This window comes from Mastigoproctus giganteus, chromosome 8 (genome assembly GCF_048544385.1).
Source record: "Mastigoproctus giganteus isolate SK-2022 chromosome 8, ASM4854438v1, whole genome shotgun sequence".
Lineage (NCBI taxonomy): Eukaryota > Metazoa > Arthropoda > Arachnida > Uropygi > Thelyphonidae > Mastigoproctus > Mastigoproctus giganteus.
In genome coordinates, this window is record NC_143582.1 from 200,014,927 (window position 1) to 200,036,051 (window position 21,125).

The following is a 21,125-nucleotide window of genomic DNA, read 5'->3' on the forward strand; positions in this document are numbered from 1 at the left end:
GTTACCTTACCAGAAGATGTGAAGACAGAAATATATAGAACAACTTTCTCTATGTGCAACGATAATTACAACTTCTTTTCCTGACTGGTGGCTTATGGATGAGGCCTAGATTCACTGTGAACGTTTGCATTCACTGCTCCTAAAGAAGGCAGGAGGTAAACTGGAAAGGCAATGCTCTCAGTTTTTCTAAAACCATGTGATATGGTCCTCAGTGATTATCTTCAGAAGAGCACTATCATCATTATCATCACTGGAACATATTACCCCAATCTTCTGTTCCATTTATATGCAGGTATCAAGAAACAAAGATAAAAATACTAACTAAATTTTTGTTGCTACTGATCCAAAACACTGCACCAAGCCAATATAACTTAAATTTTTCCACATTCTGTCATATCCTTTTGACCACACCTCATTCAGATTTTTTTTGCATGATACATTACCAATTTCCAAGACTGAGCCATGGTTTCAACGACAACTGGAATTTTTCTACACAAATAATCTCTGGAAGTGTATTCATCAGTGGCAGAATTGGGAGTAGAAAAGGACACTAATAAATGTGCCTAGTTTTAACCTTCTGTTAACAGGTGAATCATCATCATCATCATGATCATCATCATCAGCCATTTTCAATCCACTGCAGGATGAAGGCCTCTCCAGCAACTTTCCAGTTCCTTCTGTTTTGAGCACTGGCCATCCATTTACTACCCACAAACTCGTGAATTTCATCTATCCATCTCCGCCTTTGTCTTCCAGGTTTTCTTCTAGCTCCTCTTGGATACCATTCTGTTATTTTCTTAGTCCATCTGTCATCATGTCTTCGAGCTATGTGTCCTGCCTGAGACCATTTTAGTTCTTTAGTTTTGATAAGAATGTCCTTTACTTGAGTTTGCTGCCTAATCCACGTGTTTCTCTTCTTATCTAACAGTCTGATTCCCAATATGATTCATTCCATTCTTTGCTGTGTAGTTCTCAGCTTCTCTTCCATACTTTTGGTGAGTGCCCAAGTTTCACTTCCATAAGTCATGGTGGGGAGTATACATTGGTTCATTATTATACGTTTCAGACAAACTGGGATATTGCTCTTCAGTATGTGACTATATTTCCTGAATGCTATCCATCCAAAATTTATTCTTCTCTTGACTTCCAGCCATTTATCATTATTACAGCTAATAACTTGTCCCAGATAAGTATATGACTCCACCTTTTCAATTACTGCTCCTTCAATCATTATTTCCCTTTCTGTGGCATACTTGTTCATCATTACTTTTGTTTTAGCCATATTCATCTTTAGTCCAAAATCCTTACTAGCTGTGCATAACTGATTAAGATTTTCCTCTAGTTCTTTGGAATCATGGCTTATGACCACAATGTCATCTGCAAATCGTAAATGGTTTAGGTACTCTCTGTTCACATTGACTCCTTTCTGCGACCAGTCTAATCTTCTGAAAGCTTCCTCAAGGGCAGCAGTAAACAGCTTCGGAGATATTGTGTCTCCTTGTCGAACTCCTTTCTCAATTTTAAATTTGCTACTGTCTTTGTCTAGTCTAATAAAGGAGGTGGCACACTCATATATTTTCTTCAAAATCATAATATATGGGGTATCAATGCCTTGTCTTTCCAGTGCCCGAAACATTGCCTTATGCTGTATGGAGTCAAATACCTTTTCATAATCCACAAATGCCAGGCATAATGGTGTTTTATATTCATTTGCTTTCTCCATTAGCTGTGATATTACGTGATTCTCAACTATGGTGATCCATAGTTGAGAATCCTGTCCTAAAGCCAGCTTGCTCTTTCGGTTGATTCTCATCAAGTATTCTTTCTAATCTGTTAGTAATGACCCTTGTGAACAACTTGTAGATGTGGGATAACAAGCTAATTGGTCTATAATTTCCAATTTCTGATTTATCTCCTTTCTTATGCAGCAAAACTATGATTGCATTATTCCACTGCTTAGGCGTCACACCTTTTCTAATGCACTTTGTGAAGAGCCTTGCCAATTTTTGTGTTATGTCTCTTCCTCCCAATTTTAACAACTCTACAGTAACTTCATCTTCCCCTGGGGCTTTCTGATTCTTCATTTTCTTCAAAGCATGTTCTACCTCATCAGGAAGAATATCGAGTATGTCGTATGTGTTGCTACTTTGCAATCTATCTTCCCCACTGCTGGCATCATTCCCTCGCTCCTTGTATAATTCTCTATAGTAGTCTTCTGCTATTTGAATTATGCCTTCTCTGCTGTTTATAAGTACACCATTGCTATTCTTCAGTTTCAGTATCATTTGTCTTTCTGTATTCTCATGGCTGTTGATTTAAATCCTTTGTTTTCCCTTAATGCTTGTTCTACTTTTCTTGTGTTAAATCTTCTTATGTCCTCTCTGAGTCTCTTTCTAATGGCTTTGCATAACTCGGTATACTCAATTTTCTCCCTGTCAGTGTTTTTCTTGCTTTTCATTTGTCGTCTTTGGTTCATCATGACAAGTGTTTCTTGACTAATTTTTTCTTCTTTGGATTTCTTTTTCCCTATAGGTTTCTTGGGCTTTATCACTTTCAAAAAGTTGTAATATTCCTCGTCGATATCTTGGTCCTGAGCAGTCTGCAGAAGCTCAAACTTGTTCTTAAGTTCCAGTACATACTGCTTTTTCTCCTCTTCTGTTATCTCAAAAGACCTTTGTATTATTTACTCGAGTCAGTTTTTTCCTTTCCTTTCCTACATCTATATCAAGTGTACATCTTACCATTCTGTGATCACTTCCAACATTTACCTTATTCAGGACGGTAACATCATTCACAATATATCTTCTGTTAGTGAGAATGAAGTTGATTTCATTAGTAGTTAATCCATTCGGACTTTTCCATGTCCACTTTCTGTTCACCCTTTTCTTGAAAAAAGTGTTCATTACTGACAGTCCTTGAGATTCTGCAAATTCCACAAGTCTTTCACCTCTTTCACCAATTCCAAAATTTCCTATAGTTCCTCTTTCTGCGCTGTTTTGTCTTTTTCCAACCTTAGCATTGAAGTCTCCCATAATAATAGTGTAGTGGGTTTTCTGCTCATCTAGAAGATTCTCAATTTCGGTGTACATTTCTTCAACCTCTTCATCATCATGGCTCGATGTTGGTGCATAAATCATTATAATCTTTAGCTTGTACCTCTTAGAAATCTTGAGTTTTAGTCTTGACACCCTTGGTGATGTTCTTTTGAATTCCAAAATGTTGTTTTTAAAATCTTTATGGATACCAGAAACCCAACTCCACCTTCACTCCTTTCACTGTTTCCATTGGTGTACAGAAGATTTCCACTTGATAAACTTATAAGTGATTCATTTCTTCTTCTTGTTTCAGCCAAACCAATGATATTCCAATTAACATTTTCTAATTCCTTTTCCAGCTCTAATATCCTGTCTTCACCAATGAGTGATCTTACGTTATAACAGGCCAGGTTCAGTTTCCGTGCATGGCAACCTGGTCGTGCCCAGAGATTCTTAGCACCCTCTGCTTCCACTCTGATCCTCTCGCTACTGTAAGAGGGAGAGTGAAAGCTGCTGGGAACTGAGGGCCATTTGTTTCGTCGTGCTGTCATATGCTGGAGGGTTTGGTCTTTTCCTCTTCAAATTGACCAGGCGTCTTGAAGAGAACCACTCTACACGTTCGTTGCCACCTAAGTGACGTAACAGGGCTTACCATCGAGAAGGTGTGCATGAGTGGATTTTAGGGAGGCAGGCCAATCGGATTTCTCCTAAATCTTCTGTAATAGAGAGATATTGGATCCATCAGTGTTTTAGGCTGAGTGTTTGATAACACACAGGATACCTGTTCCCCTCTAAGCCCCCTTACAGGTGAATAGAGGGTTTGGGTTTTTTGGTTTTATTGGCGCATCAGCTACTAAGGCTATAATGCGCCAAGACCACACAGGTGAATAGAGGTCATTAATAAAATAATTTAGGAAAAAATGTATATATTTCATAGCAGATGCCATTTAAAGAATACAATACATTGCATAATTAACCATATAATAAATATGCTCAACCACTTGCAAATGTCTGATTACATCATGTTTGCCACCACTCCAAACTGAAAAATTAATCACATTTCTGCACAATACATAAAGATATTACCTTTTCCAGATTTTAGAATACATGGAAAATCTTTGGCATATGTATTCTTAAACTAAATCACAATATACAACATAACACTATATTGTATTTCTTTGGCTTATTGAAGGACATTTCAGTTAGATTCCAAATGTTTAGAGTATTTGTGAAATGTTTGTAAAACAAAATGTCAGATATTGTTAACAATATCTAAAATTTTGCTTTCCACATTTCATGTATTTTATGCAACGTAATCTTAATATATCTAACAATCAATTCGTTAAAGAGACAATGAAACTTTAAGCACAAATTTGCAGAATTTTTTAAAAAGATCTGAATTTAACAACAAAACCTAGTTTATTGATTTTTCTGTATGAAAAAAATTAAAAAAAAAAAATTATGTTAGAATAGTGAGCAGGAAATGGGTACAAAAAAAAAAAAAAAAAACACAGGGTCTCCATAGTAAATCCAGAGAATTTCCAGCTTTATACACGAAATCTGATATTAGTTTTGGTTTGCTTTAAAGAAAAGTTTATCTATGCAAATATGTTTCATTTCGTTTTTCCTAAATAATTTTGTTAATGCTAAATTAATATCAGCTTTGTGTCATTTTAAATTTCTTTAAACTCTCTGCTGTTGAAAATGATATCAAAAAGTGCTGCTAACCTGTGGATTATCTATTTTGCTGAGAGTATTACTGTATACTTTTGTATATCCAAATGTCAAAAATCCAGTTCGACATCCAGTTATGCAGATCCAATCCATTTTTTATCTGGATGTGAGTTCACACATCTGGAATATCTATAAATATTTAAGTATTACTATTTTATCCAATGAGCTTCTGATAATTTTTGTGTTATGATTGTTCCAAAAATAGCTGGTAGCACCATTTATGCAGCTTTGGTACTATTCCACATGTCATGCCAATCGGTAATCCCATATGTCAGGTATGTTTAGTGCTAGTGAAATTTCTGTTTATTCATCATAATGACTACTCTATCCACAGTGCATGCAAAATTTAAGGGAAATACTAATGACTGACTGTCTAAAGTGCCATAATGAGCCATTATACCCCAGAAGATAATTACATTATCTTCTGGGGGATAAAAACAAAAAAGATTTTCTTAAACAAAATTGTTCAAGCATAATTATTCAAAATATGAAGTAAGCCAGAAAAGGGACATAAATAATATGGTTTGTCAACAATATTAAAGCACAAAAGCAAGACTTAATCAAGTTTGCAGCTGACTCTGATACTAAAAAAATACAGGATATAAAAGGCATCTTCTATTCAAATCATGGTTTTATGTGAATGGTTTAAGCTAAACTGTTTTAGAAGGTGCTAATTGAGAAGGCCAAGAACTATTTCATGTATAATACAATATATATATATTGTGATTCACTACCAGTGCAACAAACTTGCAGGAGGTGTAGGGGCACAAAGACGAATCGGAATCACATAGCATTGCAGGGTCCGAAATGCCTTCGTCATGCAGTAGAGGACGTTGAACGGGAGGTCGCATGAATAGCGATCCCGCTGGAAGTCAGCATTTGCGAACCGGTTCCCGAGGCAGTAGGATGGACGAGTATTCAAACGTTGAACTGGCCGACATGCACCTCGCGTATGGAGCTGCGAACTGTAACGGACGCACTGCTCTGCGTTTGTACCAGGAACGTTTCCCGCACAGGCGTGCTCCTCATCATACGATTTTCACGCGTGTGCACAGAAGGTTATGTGAGACTGGTTGTTTCACGAGAGGTACCATGAATTGAGAGTGAACGACGAGAACGCCAGACAATGAGGAGAATGTCCTACGTCTTGCAGAAGGCAATCCGAGTATGAGTACTCGAGCGATAGGCCAACGATTGGGTATTTCCCAATCCACTGTATGGAGGATACTGTCAACAAACCAAATGAGTTCATACCATCTGCAACGTGTCCAATCATTGGAGCCTGTGGATTATTCACTCCGGAGGACTTTTGCTACTTGGTTTCTTCAACATTAGCTTGAGAACATGCTGATGTAGAAACCCGAACATGCTGATGTAGAAAACAATCATCCAATAAATCCACAAAAGCCCTGCTAGTGTGTGAGTAACCAGCCCCCAAATTCCAGTCAATATCTGGGAAATTAAAATCTCCCATTATAAGACTCTCTGATTTACTGGCCCACTCTATTTCCCTGTACAGTTCCTTATTATACTCATCAGAGTTATTAGGCCTATAGCACACTCCTACTCTCAATTTTGATCTCCCAATGCTTATGTCACACCAAACTGACTCAACACTGCACTGTCCAGCGATGTCGACTGGCTTCACTTCCTTGGTTTTTATGTGTTTCTTAACTAATAGCATAACCCCTCCCCCCTTCCTATCCTGTCTATCCTTTCTGTAGACGTTGTACTCCCCAAATTGCATTTCTGCATCCCTTATATCTGTGTGACACCACGTCTCTGATATCCCAACAATATCTGCCTTTGATGTTTTGAGCAATACCTCAAATTCATCAAATTTATTTACTAAACTCCTAGCATTGGTGTACACGCAAGTATACCTGCACCTGTTTCTATTCTTAGCTACCCTAACACAACCCATGTGTTTACTTGTACCGCAATGGCTCCCAGCAGTCTGAAATACCATGCATCTTGTTTTTCAGGCTTCTGCTCATTCTAATAGAAGCAGTGCAAGAATCTCTTTCACCTCTGCCAGTGGCTACTGTCAATCTATTGGTCTTTGTCTCACCCCAAGCTAGCAGTTTTCCGACCCACCTAACACTGCCTCGATAGCATCAGCAAATATTCTTGCACCCTTTCTATTTAAGTGTATCCCATCCCTGTAGAAGCAATCTCTCCTGTTAACAAGTACAGTCCAGGCTGAAAAAAATTCTACCCCTTGAGCCTTGCACAATCTTTCCAGGGCCGAATTGATCGGCAAGGCTCTCATCATATACTCCCTCCTATCGTGTCTGGGCAGAATTGCAGACACTTTCAAATTCAACCCTAATTCTCGGCTTTTGTTCAACAGTGACCTGTACTTATTAAGTAATTCTGCCGGTCTCCTACTCTTAATATTATTAGTGCCAACGTGTACAACTATATCACCTTTTGTGCCCTTAAAAGATGATATTCGCTCTACAACGTCATCAACCTTTGCCCCTGGCAGACATACCCTGGTCCTGTTCCACCTATCTTTTTTACAAAGCATGTTGCCCGTTTCCCTGACAATAGAGTCACCAACAACTACTAGTTCCTTCGGGACCAGCGCATTCTGCCTTGGGGGTTGTCTCTGTGTCACGCGATGCCCAAGTGCAAGCTCTGGCGTTGATGTGGGCAGCTGAGAGCTTGATGGGCCCCTCAATTTAGTTTCTTCGAGGGCATCCACCCTGTCCTTCAAGCTCTCATATAGGCCCACAAGAACGCCGAGTTGTTGCCTGATATCGATACACTCCTTGCATCGCGCACACACAAAGACATCCCCCTTGGCAGTATCATGTCCCGTACCCGATTGCTCTGCAAACATCAAGCAAACAGTGCATTTTATAAGGCTGTGAGTCAGAGGACAACTGCCCCCCTCAGTTCTGCTCTGAGCCACAGCGCTTCCATTAGCTTGAGCCAACAGCAAATTCAAAATGGGAAGCATTCAAAGAACTTATCTTGGAAGCTACTAGGCTTTACATACCAACTAAGAAATATTGTTCAAGGTTTAGGCCAAAATGGATGTCAGATGAACTAATGAGGCATATGGCAGAGAAGAAAAATGCATGGGATACTTACAAATTAACACATGACACAGAAGCCTATGATAGATACAAGTTGATATGCAACCAAGTTACAAAGGAGGTTAGGCAGGCGAAGGCAGATTACGAGAAATCCTTGGCAAGGGATGCAAAGAAAAACAGCAAAGAGTTCTTTACTTATGTAAACTCTAGAAGGAAAGGGATGAATCAGATTGGTCCACTTGATATTGATGGGGCAAGTGTTGATGATCCTGCTCAGGTAGCTAACAAACTAAATGAATATTTTGCATCGACATTCACACATGAGGAGTTATTCAGCAAGGGGAATGCCAGAGGTGTATTCAACTCTAGCAGTAAGCTACAGAATCTTGAAATAACTGGGAGTAAAGTGAAGGAGAAACTGTTGAAGATAAACACAAGAAAGGCACCCGGGGTGGATGGGATCTATCTAATTATATTAAAGGAGGCAGCAAAGGAAGTAAGCAAACCCTTAGCCATAATAATGAGAGCTTCCTTGGACTCAGGGGAGGTACCCATAGACTGGAAATGTGCAAATGTGACCCCAATTCACAAAGGAGGATCAAAGGCTGACACAAGTAATTATAGACCTGTGAGCTTAACTTCTGTTCCAGGAAAATTAATGGAGGCACTGGTTAAAGAAGCACTGCAGGATCATTTAGACAAGACTTCAGTTATAGCTCAGACACAGCATGGTTTTGTTAAGGGGAAGTCGTCTTGCCTGACCAACTTGATTGGATACTATGATGCAGTCACAAAAGAACTGGATGCAGGGAATAACTTTGATATTATATACTTGGATCTTAGAAAGGCTTTTGATACTGTTGCACATGGAAGACTGCTACACAAATTGGAGCAGTGTGACATTGGAGGCAAATTGCTGCTATGGATAAAGGGGTGGTTGAGGGGGAGAAGACAGAGAGTGGTAATCAATGGACACTGCTCATCGTGGACTAATGTTATTAGTGGAGTCCCTCAGGGCTCAGTGTTGGGTCCATTATTGTTTTCTGTATTTATAAATGATATTGATGATGGTATATCAAGCTTAATGTCCAAGTTTGCAGATGATACAAAGGTTGGCAGGGTTGTCAAGGACACTACTGACACTATGCTGCTGCAACAGGATCTGGAAAGGTTGAGCAGATGGGCTGAGAGGTGGCAAATGAAGTTTAACATTGACAAATGTAAAGTACTACACATGGGAAAAAGCAACCCCAGAGCAACGTATCAACTCTGTGGTACTACACTGACAGTGGTAGAGAATGAAAGGGACTTGGGGGTGATTGTGCAGGCAGATATGAAGTTCTCTGAGCAGTGCAGACGGGCTGCAAGAGTAGCTCATGGAGTATTGTCAATGATATACAGGAATTTTTCCAGCAGGGATAAGGAGGTGATTATTCCATTGTATAAGGCAATGGTCAGGCCACACCTAGAGTACTGTATACAGGTCTGGAGGCCTCATTTCAAGAAGGATGTAGAGCTGCTGGAACGAGTACAGAGAAGGGCAACAAGATTAGTGAATGGAACAAAGGGGTGCTCTTACGAAGAAAGGCTTAAGTTTTGAAAATTACAGTGTCTGGAGACTAGGCACCAGCGAGGTGATCTGATAGAGGTGTATAAAGTCTTGAATGGTTTAAGCATGCTCAATGCTGATGGGATTCTTCCTCTAGCTCAGAAAAATCACCTGAGAGGGCATAAATTCAAATTGAGGAAAGACAGATGTAGGATAGACGTGCGGAAATTTGCCTTTAGCCAGCGGGTGGTTGGTTGGTGGAACAGACTGCCATCCCTTGTGGTGGAGGTTGATAGCCTAAATAAGTTTAAGGCTCAGCTGGACAGGTATTTTGAACGAACAGAGGGGTGAAGTGGAAGTGGGTTTTTTTTTTTTTGGCTGATGCTGCATAAGCTTGCTTTCTTGCATCAAATGCCTCTACTAATGCTAATGCAACAGAAACGGTTTGCAAATGCTGACTTCCAGCGGGATCACTGTTCACGCGACCTCCCGTTCAACGTCCTCTACTGCATGACGAAGGCATTTCGGACCCTGCAATGCTATGTGATTCTGATTCGTCTTTGTGCCCCCTACACCTCCTGCAAGTTTGTCGCACTGGTAGTGAATCACCCTGTATATATATATATATATTTTTTTTTTTTTTTGTTTCAAGACTAAATAATTAATTTTGGTTAATTATGACCTAATATACCTACGAATTAAGTTAATTCATAGGTATATTATTAAGCTATAATATAACTCTACTATACATTACTACGATTTTTCATTTTTATAGCCCCCATTAAGGTCCCAATGGAACTCAGAAACAAAAAATTTTCTGTATTGCTGAACAATACCCTCCCTGGCAGCTTAGTCATATTGATATATCAAAATCATCTACCACTCATTTGGAGAAGTCTGGATGTGAGTCCCACTGATGACTGAAGGAATTTCTAGTCCTCTTCAACCACGGCTGTAATTAGCTGATCTGAGGTAGAAGCAGTAAGGCTTTTCTGTCAGGCAAGCCGTTCTCTGGATTTTTTAGGCTACACAACACACAAATCAGTCTGTGAACACACACTTCTAAATATGAGAATTAATGAGTTGGAGTTTCTTTAAGCTAATAATTTGAATTTGTATCTATGAGCATAATTATATGAATCACAACTTCAATAATTGGCAGACCTGCATTGGGAAAATATGACAAAAATGCATAAAAATAAGTTTTTTATAAAATCAAAAGAGAATTTTTTGTAAATTTTAAGAAAAATTTGTAAAATTTGGAAGGTAAGAAAGAGATATCAATGTTAACAGACAGTTTCATTAATTTCAATGTTACCTGCTGAATAGCACCAAAGGTTTCTGCACGACTGGACATTCTTGATGTTGACTGCTGCACAATATCTACATGCTGCTGAGTTTTTGTTATGATATCTCTCATCTGTGAATCTGTACAGATGTGATTTATTGCCTAAAAAATTTGTATGTGTATAAGTTATATAAATAAAATGTGTTTACAGATACAGTAAACCCCTTAAAATTTTAAAGAGGCATGCCAGATTTTAAAGAGGTGTACCTACTGGCTGTGTAGTTTTATAAGAGCATATTTCAATAACTACTATCAAGCACAAACAATTGAAGTTATTTACATCTACAAAAATTTATAATGACTATCTTGTCTTTTCTTTTATTTATTTATTTATTTTTTTTTTTGCAGCCAGCAGGATTTAAAATGAATGGATAATATAATAAGTCTGAATTCTCAAAGAATAATGAACTTGTCTTTGTAAAAAGTTGTTCTGATATTGCACTACTTTCAGCAGATAGCTTTAGCTATATTACAACTTTGAAACTGTTTTCATATACTGCATGGCAGCTCACATCAAACAACTTCTTTACAACTGCTATCTGATGAAGGACCAGTTAGTTTTGAACCAGGCTGTCATGGCAGTTTCATCTTTAAAACAAATGGCTGGCTAGCCTATTGCCAAAACCATCTGTTTAAAAATAGTGTAATACTAACAAAACTTGTTGCAAAGATAAGTTTGCTTCACTATGAGACCTAAGACCTGCACATCATCTGTGCAATTTAAATCCTGATGGCCACAAAAATAGATTAAAGAACACAACAGTCCAGTAAGCATAAATGATATATCAATAACCCTTGGGGAGCCCTTTCTACTAGTTCTTGGCATTTAGATTCGAATCTTGTTCCACTCTTCTCATAATGTCACAGATAATTCTTTTCTTGAAACAGAACTTTGTTCCAAAACACTCTAAAGATGCTCACTTGGTTTAGTTCTAGACTCTGGGATGAAAATGGCAGGTTTGTTAAATCATTCTCTTCAAGCCACTGTTGATTGACCACGCTTTGTGACACACGGTGCTGCCATGTGGATACAAATACAGCCATTCTCCAAAGAAATTCCACAACGCAGATAAAGTGCAATTGTTCAGAACGTCAAAACAGACAATTGCATTCGTGATTTATTGATGAAAACTTGTGGAACCAAGTCTAAATCACATAAACCAGCTCATACCATCATCACCACCAAACTTCATTGTCAGTGTAATACAACGTGAAACAGTACTTTTGTATTTTGTTTGTATACAACAGTTGCAGAAAGTACTTTGTATCATTCTGCAACTGTTGTATGTCCAATGCTTCCATGCTTTGCAACTGAAATAAGTGGTGATATGCATTGAAGGGAGATAACTTTGACAGCTCTATAACCACAGTAACCCATTCTACAGTGTTTTCTTATGATGACGTGGCTGAGTGCATAGCACACATTCCTTGAGTGGACCGGGGTTCAAGCCCGTGACTACTAAATACAATAAATATTTGTATTTATGATTTATTGTAAACTCTACTGACTTGGTTGTCATGCTGGAGTATAAACAGAAAATTTTTTTTTTTTTTTTTAAAATGTTACAATTATCCCAGCTTTGCAATTACTTCTCACTATCCATTGCAGATTAGAAAGAATACTTGATGAGAATCAACCGAAAGAGCAAGCTGGCTTTAGGACAGGATTCTCAACTATGGATCACCTTCACGTAATATCACAGCTAATGGAGAAAGCAAATGAATATAAAACACCATTATGCCTGGCATTTGTGGATTATGAAAAGGCATTTGACTCCATACAGCATAAGGCAATGTTTTGGGCACTGGAAAGACAAGGCATAGATACTCCATATATTATGATTTTGAAGAAAATATACGAGAGTGCTACATCCTTTATTAGACTAGACAAAGACAGTAGGAAATTTAAAATCGAGAAAGGAGTTCGACAAGGAGACACAATATCTCCGAAGCTGTTTACTGCTGCCCTTGAGGAAGCTTTCAGAAGATTAGACTGGTCGCAGAAAGGAGTCAATGTGAACGGAGAGTACCTAAACCATTTACGATTTGCAGATGACATTGTAGTCATAAGCCACGATCCCAAAGAATTAGAGGAAAATCTTAATCAGTTATGTACAGTTAGTAAGGATTTTGGACTAAAGATGAATATGGCTAAAACAAAAGTAATGATGAACAGGTATGCCACGGAAAGGGAAATAATGATTGAAGGAGCAGTAATTGAAAAGGTGGAGTCATATACTTATCTGGGACAAGTTATTAGCTGTAATAATGATAAATGGCTGGAAGTCAAGAGAAGAATAAATTTTGGATGGATAGCATTCAGGAAATATAGTCACATACTGAAGAGCAATATCCCAGTTTGTCTGAAACGTAAAATAATGAATCAATGTATACTCCCCACCATGACTTATGGAAGTGAAACTTGGGCACTCACCAAAAGAATGGAAGAGAAGCTAAGAACTACACAGCGAAGAATGGAACGAATTATATTGGGAATTAGACTGTTAGATAAGAAGAGAAACACATGGATTAGGCAGCAAACTCAAGTAAAGGACATTCTTATCAAAACTAAAGAACTAAAATGGTCTTGGGCAGGACACATAGCTAGAAGACATGATGACAGATGGACTAAGAAAATAACAGAATGGTACCCAAGAGGAGCTAGAAGAAAACCTGGAAGACAAAGGCGGAGATGGATAGATGAAATTCATGAGTTTTTGAGTAGTAAATGGATGGCCAGTGCTCAAAACAGAAGGAACTGGAAAGTTGCTGGAGAGGCCTTCATCCTGCAGTGGATTGAAAATGGCTGATGATGATGATGATCCATTGCAACTGTTGATATGCTCTGAGGTCAATAATCGTGGTCTAACTGCTTGTGAGGTTTCCAACAGATGATTTTGGATGTCTCAAAATCAATTGTGAGTGAGTGTGCATACCTTCCTATCATACTTTAAATTAGGTACTGCCATCAAACTATGGTACTTTTGAAACTGACCATTATTTCTGTGGAGTGAGGTGTTCCATTACATGTGGGAGAACAGCATATATAACATATATAATATAAACTTACGTAACTGATATACTTTTATATTTTTGCACAAAATAGAAAACTGACTTCTGCAATACTTTTTGGTATGTTTAACTGAAAACATCTGAGTTCAAAAATGCTGTACTACTGATTTCAGGATAGAACTTTTAATGCGGTGTGATAGACAAATTTCGGCGTAATATTAAAAACATTTATTTAATTCAAGAAAATTCTCTGCACATAAGTGATTATGTTTCAAGACAAATTACTTTTTTTTTTTTTAATTTTTACAAGAAGAACAATACTCCATTAAATTTTTGTTCTATAATTGGCAAATTTTTGAACATTGGAATAACTGAAAGGAAAAGCATGCCCTTCACTGATTATATTTACTTCTCTTTTCTATCCCACATTAAAGTCAGGAGAGCTTAAATTTGGGAGCCATGATTATCCTCCTCTGATGGGTTATTCCTCTCTTTCCAAGAATTTCATAAATATTTTACATTAATGTGTTTGTAGTAAAAAAAAAAAACAGTAAGGAAAACTGCAGCCATTATCAATCCACTGCAGCAGGATGGAAGATTCCTCAACAGATTCATGTTGAGGGAAATGGACCATAACCTGCCATGCTGGTTCAGTGCGAGTCAGCAGATTGACCGTATTTATCAGTCAGGGGTTTAACCCCGATCTACTCCTGCTCCTGACCACTCGGCTACAGAGGCCTTTGTGTTTGTAGTGTGTGCTAGTAAACAAATATGCTGAAAAATGTTAATTCATTCTTCTGATAGTTGTTCAACAGAAAGTTCAAGATAACTCCTGTAATGGTTGAATGCACTGGATATGAAATAATTTAAATAAAAAACTGAAGCAAACATTCTTGATATGATTATTGACATTTCATTATTTGGTTTCCAGAAACACCTACTTATAAGGCTCCTTTTCAATACACCAACCTATATAACATGAATCTCAGTGTACAGGATACTGTTTTTCTAATAATAATCAGTGGAAGTCCACAAGTTGTCAAGTTTCAGGTTTGTAAACCAACAGTTTTTTTTTTAATCAAATGAATTTGATTTAAAAAATATATATATTTTTATATATAAAAAATGTATTTGATTAAAAAATACGGGTTTTATATAATTATAACTTATTTTAATTACTCGGTACTCTACCATAATTTAATATGAAGCAATATTATTTACTCCTACACACAAGTAAAACACACCAACATGGTATATCTAATGATGTAATTTTGATTTCATGCTGTTAGTGTAACTGGTTTCAGTCAGCCAGCAAAACCAAGCATAGAGATCTATATAAAATGGTTATCTGCATATGCACACAGAAGTCTAAGCATGGGACATCAGAGCTATAAAGTTTTCTTTGGAAGCATTCTGAAACTCAATAGTTCAGTAAATGCTTTGTTAGATATATTACATTCTGTTATGTCTTTGCATGTAGGAAAAATGTAAATTTATGTGGTTATGACAACTTTATGAATATAGTTTAGTTTTAAATTACAAACATTATCCATAACAGCAATTATATGTAATGATTCTTGATTCTCTGATATTGTGATATTATAGATCATAAAGAGAGGTATTTGAAAATAAAATAAACATGATATTATGACATTTATATGTATATAAACTAATTTTTAGAGTAATATTTAAATGTTTTTTTAGTTTAAAAAAAGTCATATCATCAAAACGAATAATTTCAGGAGAAGAAAGGCATGTGATAATGAAATATGCCCCCCCCCCCCAAGAGGGCTGTTTGAGAGGAAAATCCACGAATGACTGTCCATCACGTAGTGCCATCAAGAGCTAGGTTGCTACATTCAAAAGGAGTCAAAAAGTTAACAAAGGTGATCTGAGGTTTTGATGACTGATGCTTAGAAAGGAAGTTATGCTATCAAGACTAAAACTAAAGTCAATAATAGCAACTGTCTCACATTATGGGTGTCTAAGTAGTAACTGTAATCAATGGGATAATTCTGTAATGACAGTAAAGGCACAGCACAATTAACGAGGCCTCCGTAGCCAAGTGGTCAGGAGCTGGAGTGCAGTAGCACATGCTCTTTGAGTAGACCGGGATTCAAGCCCCTGACTGCTAAATACGGTCGATCTGCCAACCCGCACTGGACCAGCATGGCAGATTATGGTCCATTTCCCTCAGCATGAATTGTTGAGGAGGCTTCCATCCTGCAGTGGGTTGATAATGGCTGCAGTTAACTTTTGCTTTATGACACAAAGTTTTACTATATTATTTCAGAATCAGACTGTTAAATATGATCAAATCTTGATTTAGCATCCTATCAAGAACAGATGACTGAGAATTACTTCAAGTTTCCCAGAAAAAATAATGCATAGGGGAGAGGGACCAAATAGTTTGAAGAAATATGCAATAAGAAGATTATTATATATTGAATAATACAAGAGTTCAAAAATACTGAATAAAAGGGGTCCAAGCCTGGATGTCTTGATACGGTGATAGCATGTACAATCCCCCTTGGGACCATAAAATGAGATTTGTGGTTTGAGAATCAGCCAAGAAGCCTCTTGCTGACCCAATAAAACCCAACTTTATGGCAACAGAGAATGGCATTATAACAGAGTTAAAGCCTTGTAAAAGTCTTTCAACTTTGTTAAAAAGGTACCAACTCACAAGAAGTCATAAAAAGATACTGTCAATGGAATTTTGGAGCATGATTTGATTAGTTCAGCTCAGTTAAAGCCACAGCATTCGGGCTTAAGAAAGAACTGTGCTTATCATGCATGATTTTATCCAGAATTTTGGTATATCAAGTTTAGGGTTCCTTCATTTGAAAACAGTGGAAATTTTGGTTTCCCTTAATAAGAATGCAGAGAAGATAAACAGTATGAACACAGAATAAACTGTTATGCATCAAGAGGGAAGCATATCTAGTAGTAAACTTCAGGGAAGTCTAAGGTGTGTGAAAAGAACTTTTTTAAAAAGTGGTCTGCTTGGTCTGTAAGGATGGAAACTGGAATAATTAAATTTTTTTATGGTTTCAGAATACTACTGTCCTTCCCTCCCTCCATCCTTTGATCACATGACTAAAACAATTCAAGGCCCTGTAGGCCTTAAACTGTTTTCCAGCCTGGTTACCACTTTATGAATATGCCAGTCATGTACTGAGTTTGTCAGCTATTTGAGTGAATCTCCTAACAAACAGTTAGTCTTCCAAGTCATCAAATGACTAAGTCTTGAGCTAAGTGATGCCAAATTTATTTTTCAATTTAGTTTGGAATCAGTTATTTATTAAACCACCAAGAGTACCTGGAATCAGAAAAGTTTCAAGAGAGCATTGTGACAATGACCAGAACAAAAATAATATTGATAATGTTTGTTTATGTCCTTATTCACTATTAATGATAGCAAATTCCAAATTATGGATTGAAAGTCATCTTTACAGGTTGCCTTTTTTGTCCTGGATTAGCACAGTCAGTAATATATTACAAAGTTGCCCTGTAATATATTACAGAGTGGGCCCCTGCAGAAATAAGTTTTGGTGGTTTAGTATGATGTAACATAATGTGGGCTCCAAGGGCAGGAAAATCTTCAAGACAAAGATTCTGTACTGTTTAATATACTCCCCCTCCAATGTCATGCAAATCGGGAAACTGAATTCCTTGTGTTATTCTTTCTGTAGGAAACAAGGAATGACATAAGGAATTTCTTTTTAATTATTCACTCAAATGCAACTAGGTTATGGCCCCAACCACATCCATCATAGGTGCCAAATACTTAAAATAGCTGAATTTATAATTTATTTTAAAATTATGACAATTGTTATTATCTTAAATCAATTATTATAAAGTCTCTCTTTTTTAAAGTACCATCTTACAAATAATAATTTAAAAATTATTGGTTTTATAATTTTGCTAATATTATAATTCATTCAAAAAGATTAATTAATAAATATTATAACATAATTATATTTATGGAAAAGGCACATAGGTGTCAAAATTCCTGATGCTTCTGATATCACTGGCGAACTAGACCTTTGTGATGTTTAGGATAAGATATTCTTCTAACAGTTGTAGTAAATAAAAAATAAAAAATAAATAAATAACAGTAGTTTCACTATGATGTGAAACTACTGATAATATACAGACAACAGTGCTGAGGAGAGTTGAAACTGTCCAGCTAAGAGATGTTCAGTGAAGATTCCTGCTAGGCAATAAGTAGGCGCACACTGTGGGGGTGCAAAAAATGTGGATTTGAGGCCCACCAGCCACAGCTAAAGCAATCATCTTTGTTCAAGAAAAGGCTGAAAGAGTCATAGCTAATAAATATTAATAGTGATATAAGAGAAGCAGATCACTAAGGACTGGTTATGACTTTTGTAATAACTCCAACTGCTTGTTCCATATTTGTGTATGATCTGGGTTGTCCTAGTCTTAAGTCTATCTTTCGTTGATTAGTAGATTCCAACTTCCCCAACAGATCTCAAGATGATCATGCCAAATGTCAAAGCCTTCAATAGATATCAGCTACAAAATTCCATACTTGTACCATGAGCACTACACCTGCACATAAGGAGAATTACTCGCTATATTGATATTGATGAACCATTATAGTCAAAATTGCAAGAACAAAAAACTTTCATGCCTGTTTGGCTGAAAGACTTCTGGAACCCCCGTATATTTTGTGAATATATTAAATACTAATATTTATATAATTTTTAGAAAAGAAGTTCACAAATGATAATGATTTTTCAAGGGAACATAATAATGGGTTTTATGTTCTATGGGTTTTCCATTAAACTTTACAACAGATCAACTATGAATTAAACAAAAATATACACAGAAACTTACATTTAATGACTCTCTTAGAGACTCTAGTTCACCATTTATATTCTTTTCAGCTGTATCACGCTGTCTTTTTTGTAGTTCAAGCCGTTTACTTAAAGTAAACTTATCAGTTTTAAATGCCAAGGACAACTTGGTGAACTTATCCTGTTAAAAGAAATATACTTCTTTTACTGTACTTAAAAAATGTTAAACAAAAACTGCTGCTATATTTTAAAGAATGTAAAGTCATTTCTAAAACATCTGAATTAACATCCAAATATAGTATTGTTAGTGAGAAATGATGCAAAAAGCTAGCTTATACAGTATCAGACAGGGGAAAAAACACTATACACATGATCTGTGCATATCCTCCCCCTTGAATCATCTGTCTAATCATTCCTTAAATTTATTCCGGCTACCACTTCCACAACACCAAATGGAGGTGCTTGTTCCAATGATCAACTACATGTGGCTGAAATTTCACACCTTTCATAACCTATCCTTTTCCAGTTTAAATTTATGTTCTCTTTTGTGTGTATTGCCCAAGAAAGGGTAAGGATGCTATCTATCAGCATTTACTTTATTCAATCCATTTAAAGCCTTATACCCCTAGTTTGCAGACACAACAATATACAGAACTCAATTCTTTCTTAAAAAGAGTACCATTCAGTGGATTGACTAATCTTGTTGTTCTTTTCTGCACTATATCCCCTCTAAAATAAGGCTTCTAAACCTAAATTCAGTACTTAAGGTACATCCTACCATTCCCTTATACACCAGAATAGTCAGCTCTTTGTTTCAGCAGCTTGTCTGCACTGCCCAAAGAATTTCATGTTGGACTGTAAAATTACCACTAGGTCTTTCATTCTCCACTAGCGTGAGTAGGGTAACTAACACTATTTTCCAGGTCTTGTTAGAGTAGTATACCGACTGGTATCATTAACCACTCTGTTCACCTTTGTATCATCACCAAATTGAAGAGGCGCCTCAGTAGCAGGTGGGAAGGAGCAGCAGTGTGTAGCACATGCTTCTTGATTAGACCGGGGTTCGAGCCCGCCACCACCAAATACGGAGGATGCGGAAAGGTCAGCGATTGACCACCACATATCCCAGAGCAATATGGCCTTAGTTGCTAATGCTCCTAAAAACCAAATAACAAACAAACAAACAAACCAAATTGAAGATATTATGCTTGACATGCCTTCATCAATATCATTAACAAATACTGAAAACAGTAAGGAACCCAACACCAAATCCTGAGGGATTCCCACAAATAACATTAAACTACAAAGAGAAATACTATTAACCACTCTGTCTCCTGACATCCAACCATTCTTTTATCCACAAAAGTGACTTGCCCCTAATGCTCCAATTTGTACAGCAATTATTCATGTGGAACAGTATTAAAGCTTTAATAAAATCTAAGTAATGCAATGTCAGATTATTTTTGATGTGAAACATCCCTGGGGGCACCTACAACCGAGTAAATCTGATCGATCACAAAAAATGCATCACAGGAGTGACGTAACATAACAAAATTGTTGACAAATATTTGTATTGTTATAGTCATATGACAAATACTTGTACTGTTGCAATCATACTATTCAACAAACAGCTACAATCAAACGTCTCTTACTTTAGTTATCATAAATCCCTTGTAGGTGCCTCCAAGGATGTTTCACATAAAACTATCTACTGTGCATGCTTGGCCCACGCACCTTTTTTCCATCTAGTTCCTCACAGTAGCTAACTAAATTGGTCAGCAAGGTTTCCCTTTGACAAAACCACACTGTGATTGCCATATAAATGTTCCTGTCAAGATAATGTTGCATTACCTCTTTAACCACTGACTGCATTATTTTCCCTGGCACAGAAATCAAGCATACAGGTCTATATTTACTAACTTTGCCCTTTGTGAATAGGAGATATAGTTGCACATCTCCAGTATCTAGGGACCTTCCCTGAATCCAAAAATGAGAGCATTTTTGGATTCAGGTTTGCTTAACTCTTTTGCTGCTTCCTTTATTATAACTCGACAGATTTCATCAGCCTGCCCCAGGTGCTTTATTTACTTTTAGCTTCAATTTCTCTTTCATTTTCCTATCAGTTATTATAAAATAATTTAACTTCCAATCAGAATTTAGAAACTTCGAAATCGGTATTTATTTTTATAGACCGAGTTAGCAGACATCTATAGATGGATGTCTGCTAATTTGGTCTATGAAAATGTCTTCATGTGTGTGAATGTAGCTGCAAAATATTTATTCAGTTTGTCAAGAACCTGTACAGCATCATCAACAGTCATGCATTCATAACCAGTAGATCAACATGGTTCATCCCTTTTCTTCTAGTGTTAACAAAAGCAAAGAATTCTTTGCTACTTTTCTTTGCATTCTTAGCCAATGACTTCTCATAATCTTCTCTAGCATACCTAACTCCTTTATTTAGCTTGATTGCAGACTGTCTTATACTTATTACACGCTTCTGTATCCCCTATAATTTAAAATCATGGCATGCATTCTTCTTTTCCGTCACTAGTCTCATTAATTAATCTGACATTC

The 21,125-nt window shown here is 36.9% G+C and overlaps 1 protein-coding gene across 4 annotated transcripts in view; it reads right to left on the minus strand.

The window, feature by feature from the left end:
• Positions 1 to 21,125, minus strand: part of LOC150082171 (uncharacterized) — a 324,507-nt gene that overhangs the window by 71,862 nt on the left and 231,520 nt on the right. For all 4 annotated transcript variants that reach the window (XM_090380026.1, XM_090380025.1, XM_090380027.1 and 1 more), the window contains 2 exons: positions 18,589 to 18,729; positions 10,684 to 10,815 (listed from right to left, as the gene is read on the minus strand). In XM_090380026.1, coding sequence (XP_090236152.1) covers positions 10,684 to 10,815; positions 18,589 to 18,729 — 273 coding nt within the window. The remainder of the gene's footprint in view (positions 1 to 10,683; positions 10,816 to 18,588; positions 18,730 to 21,125) is intronic.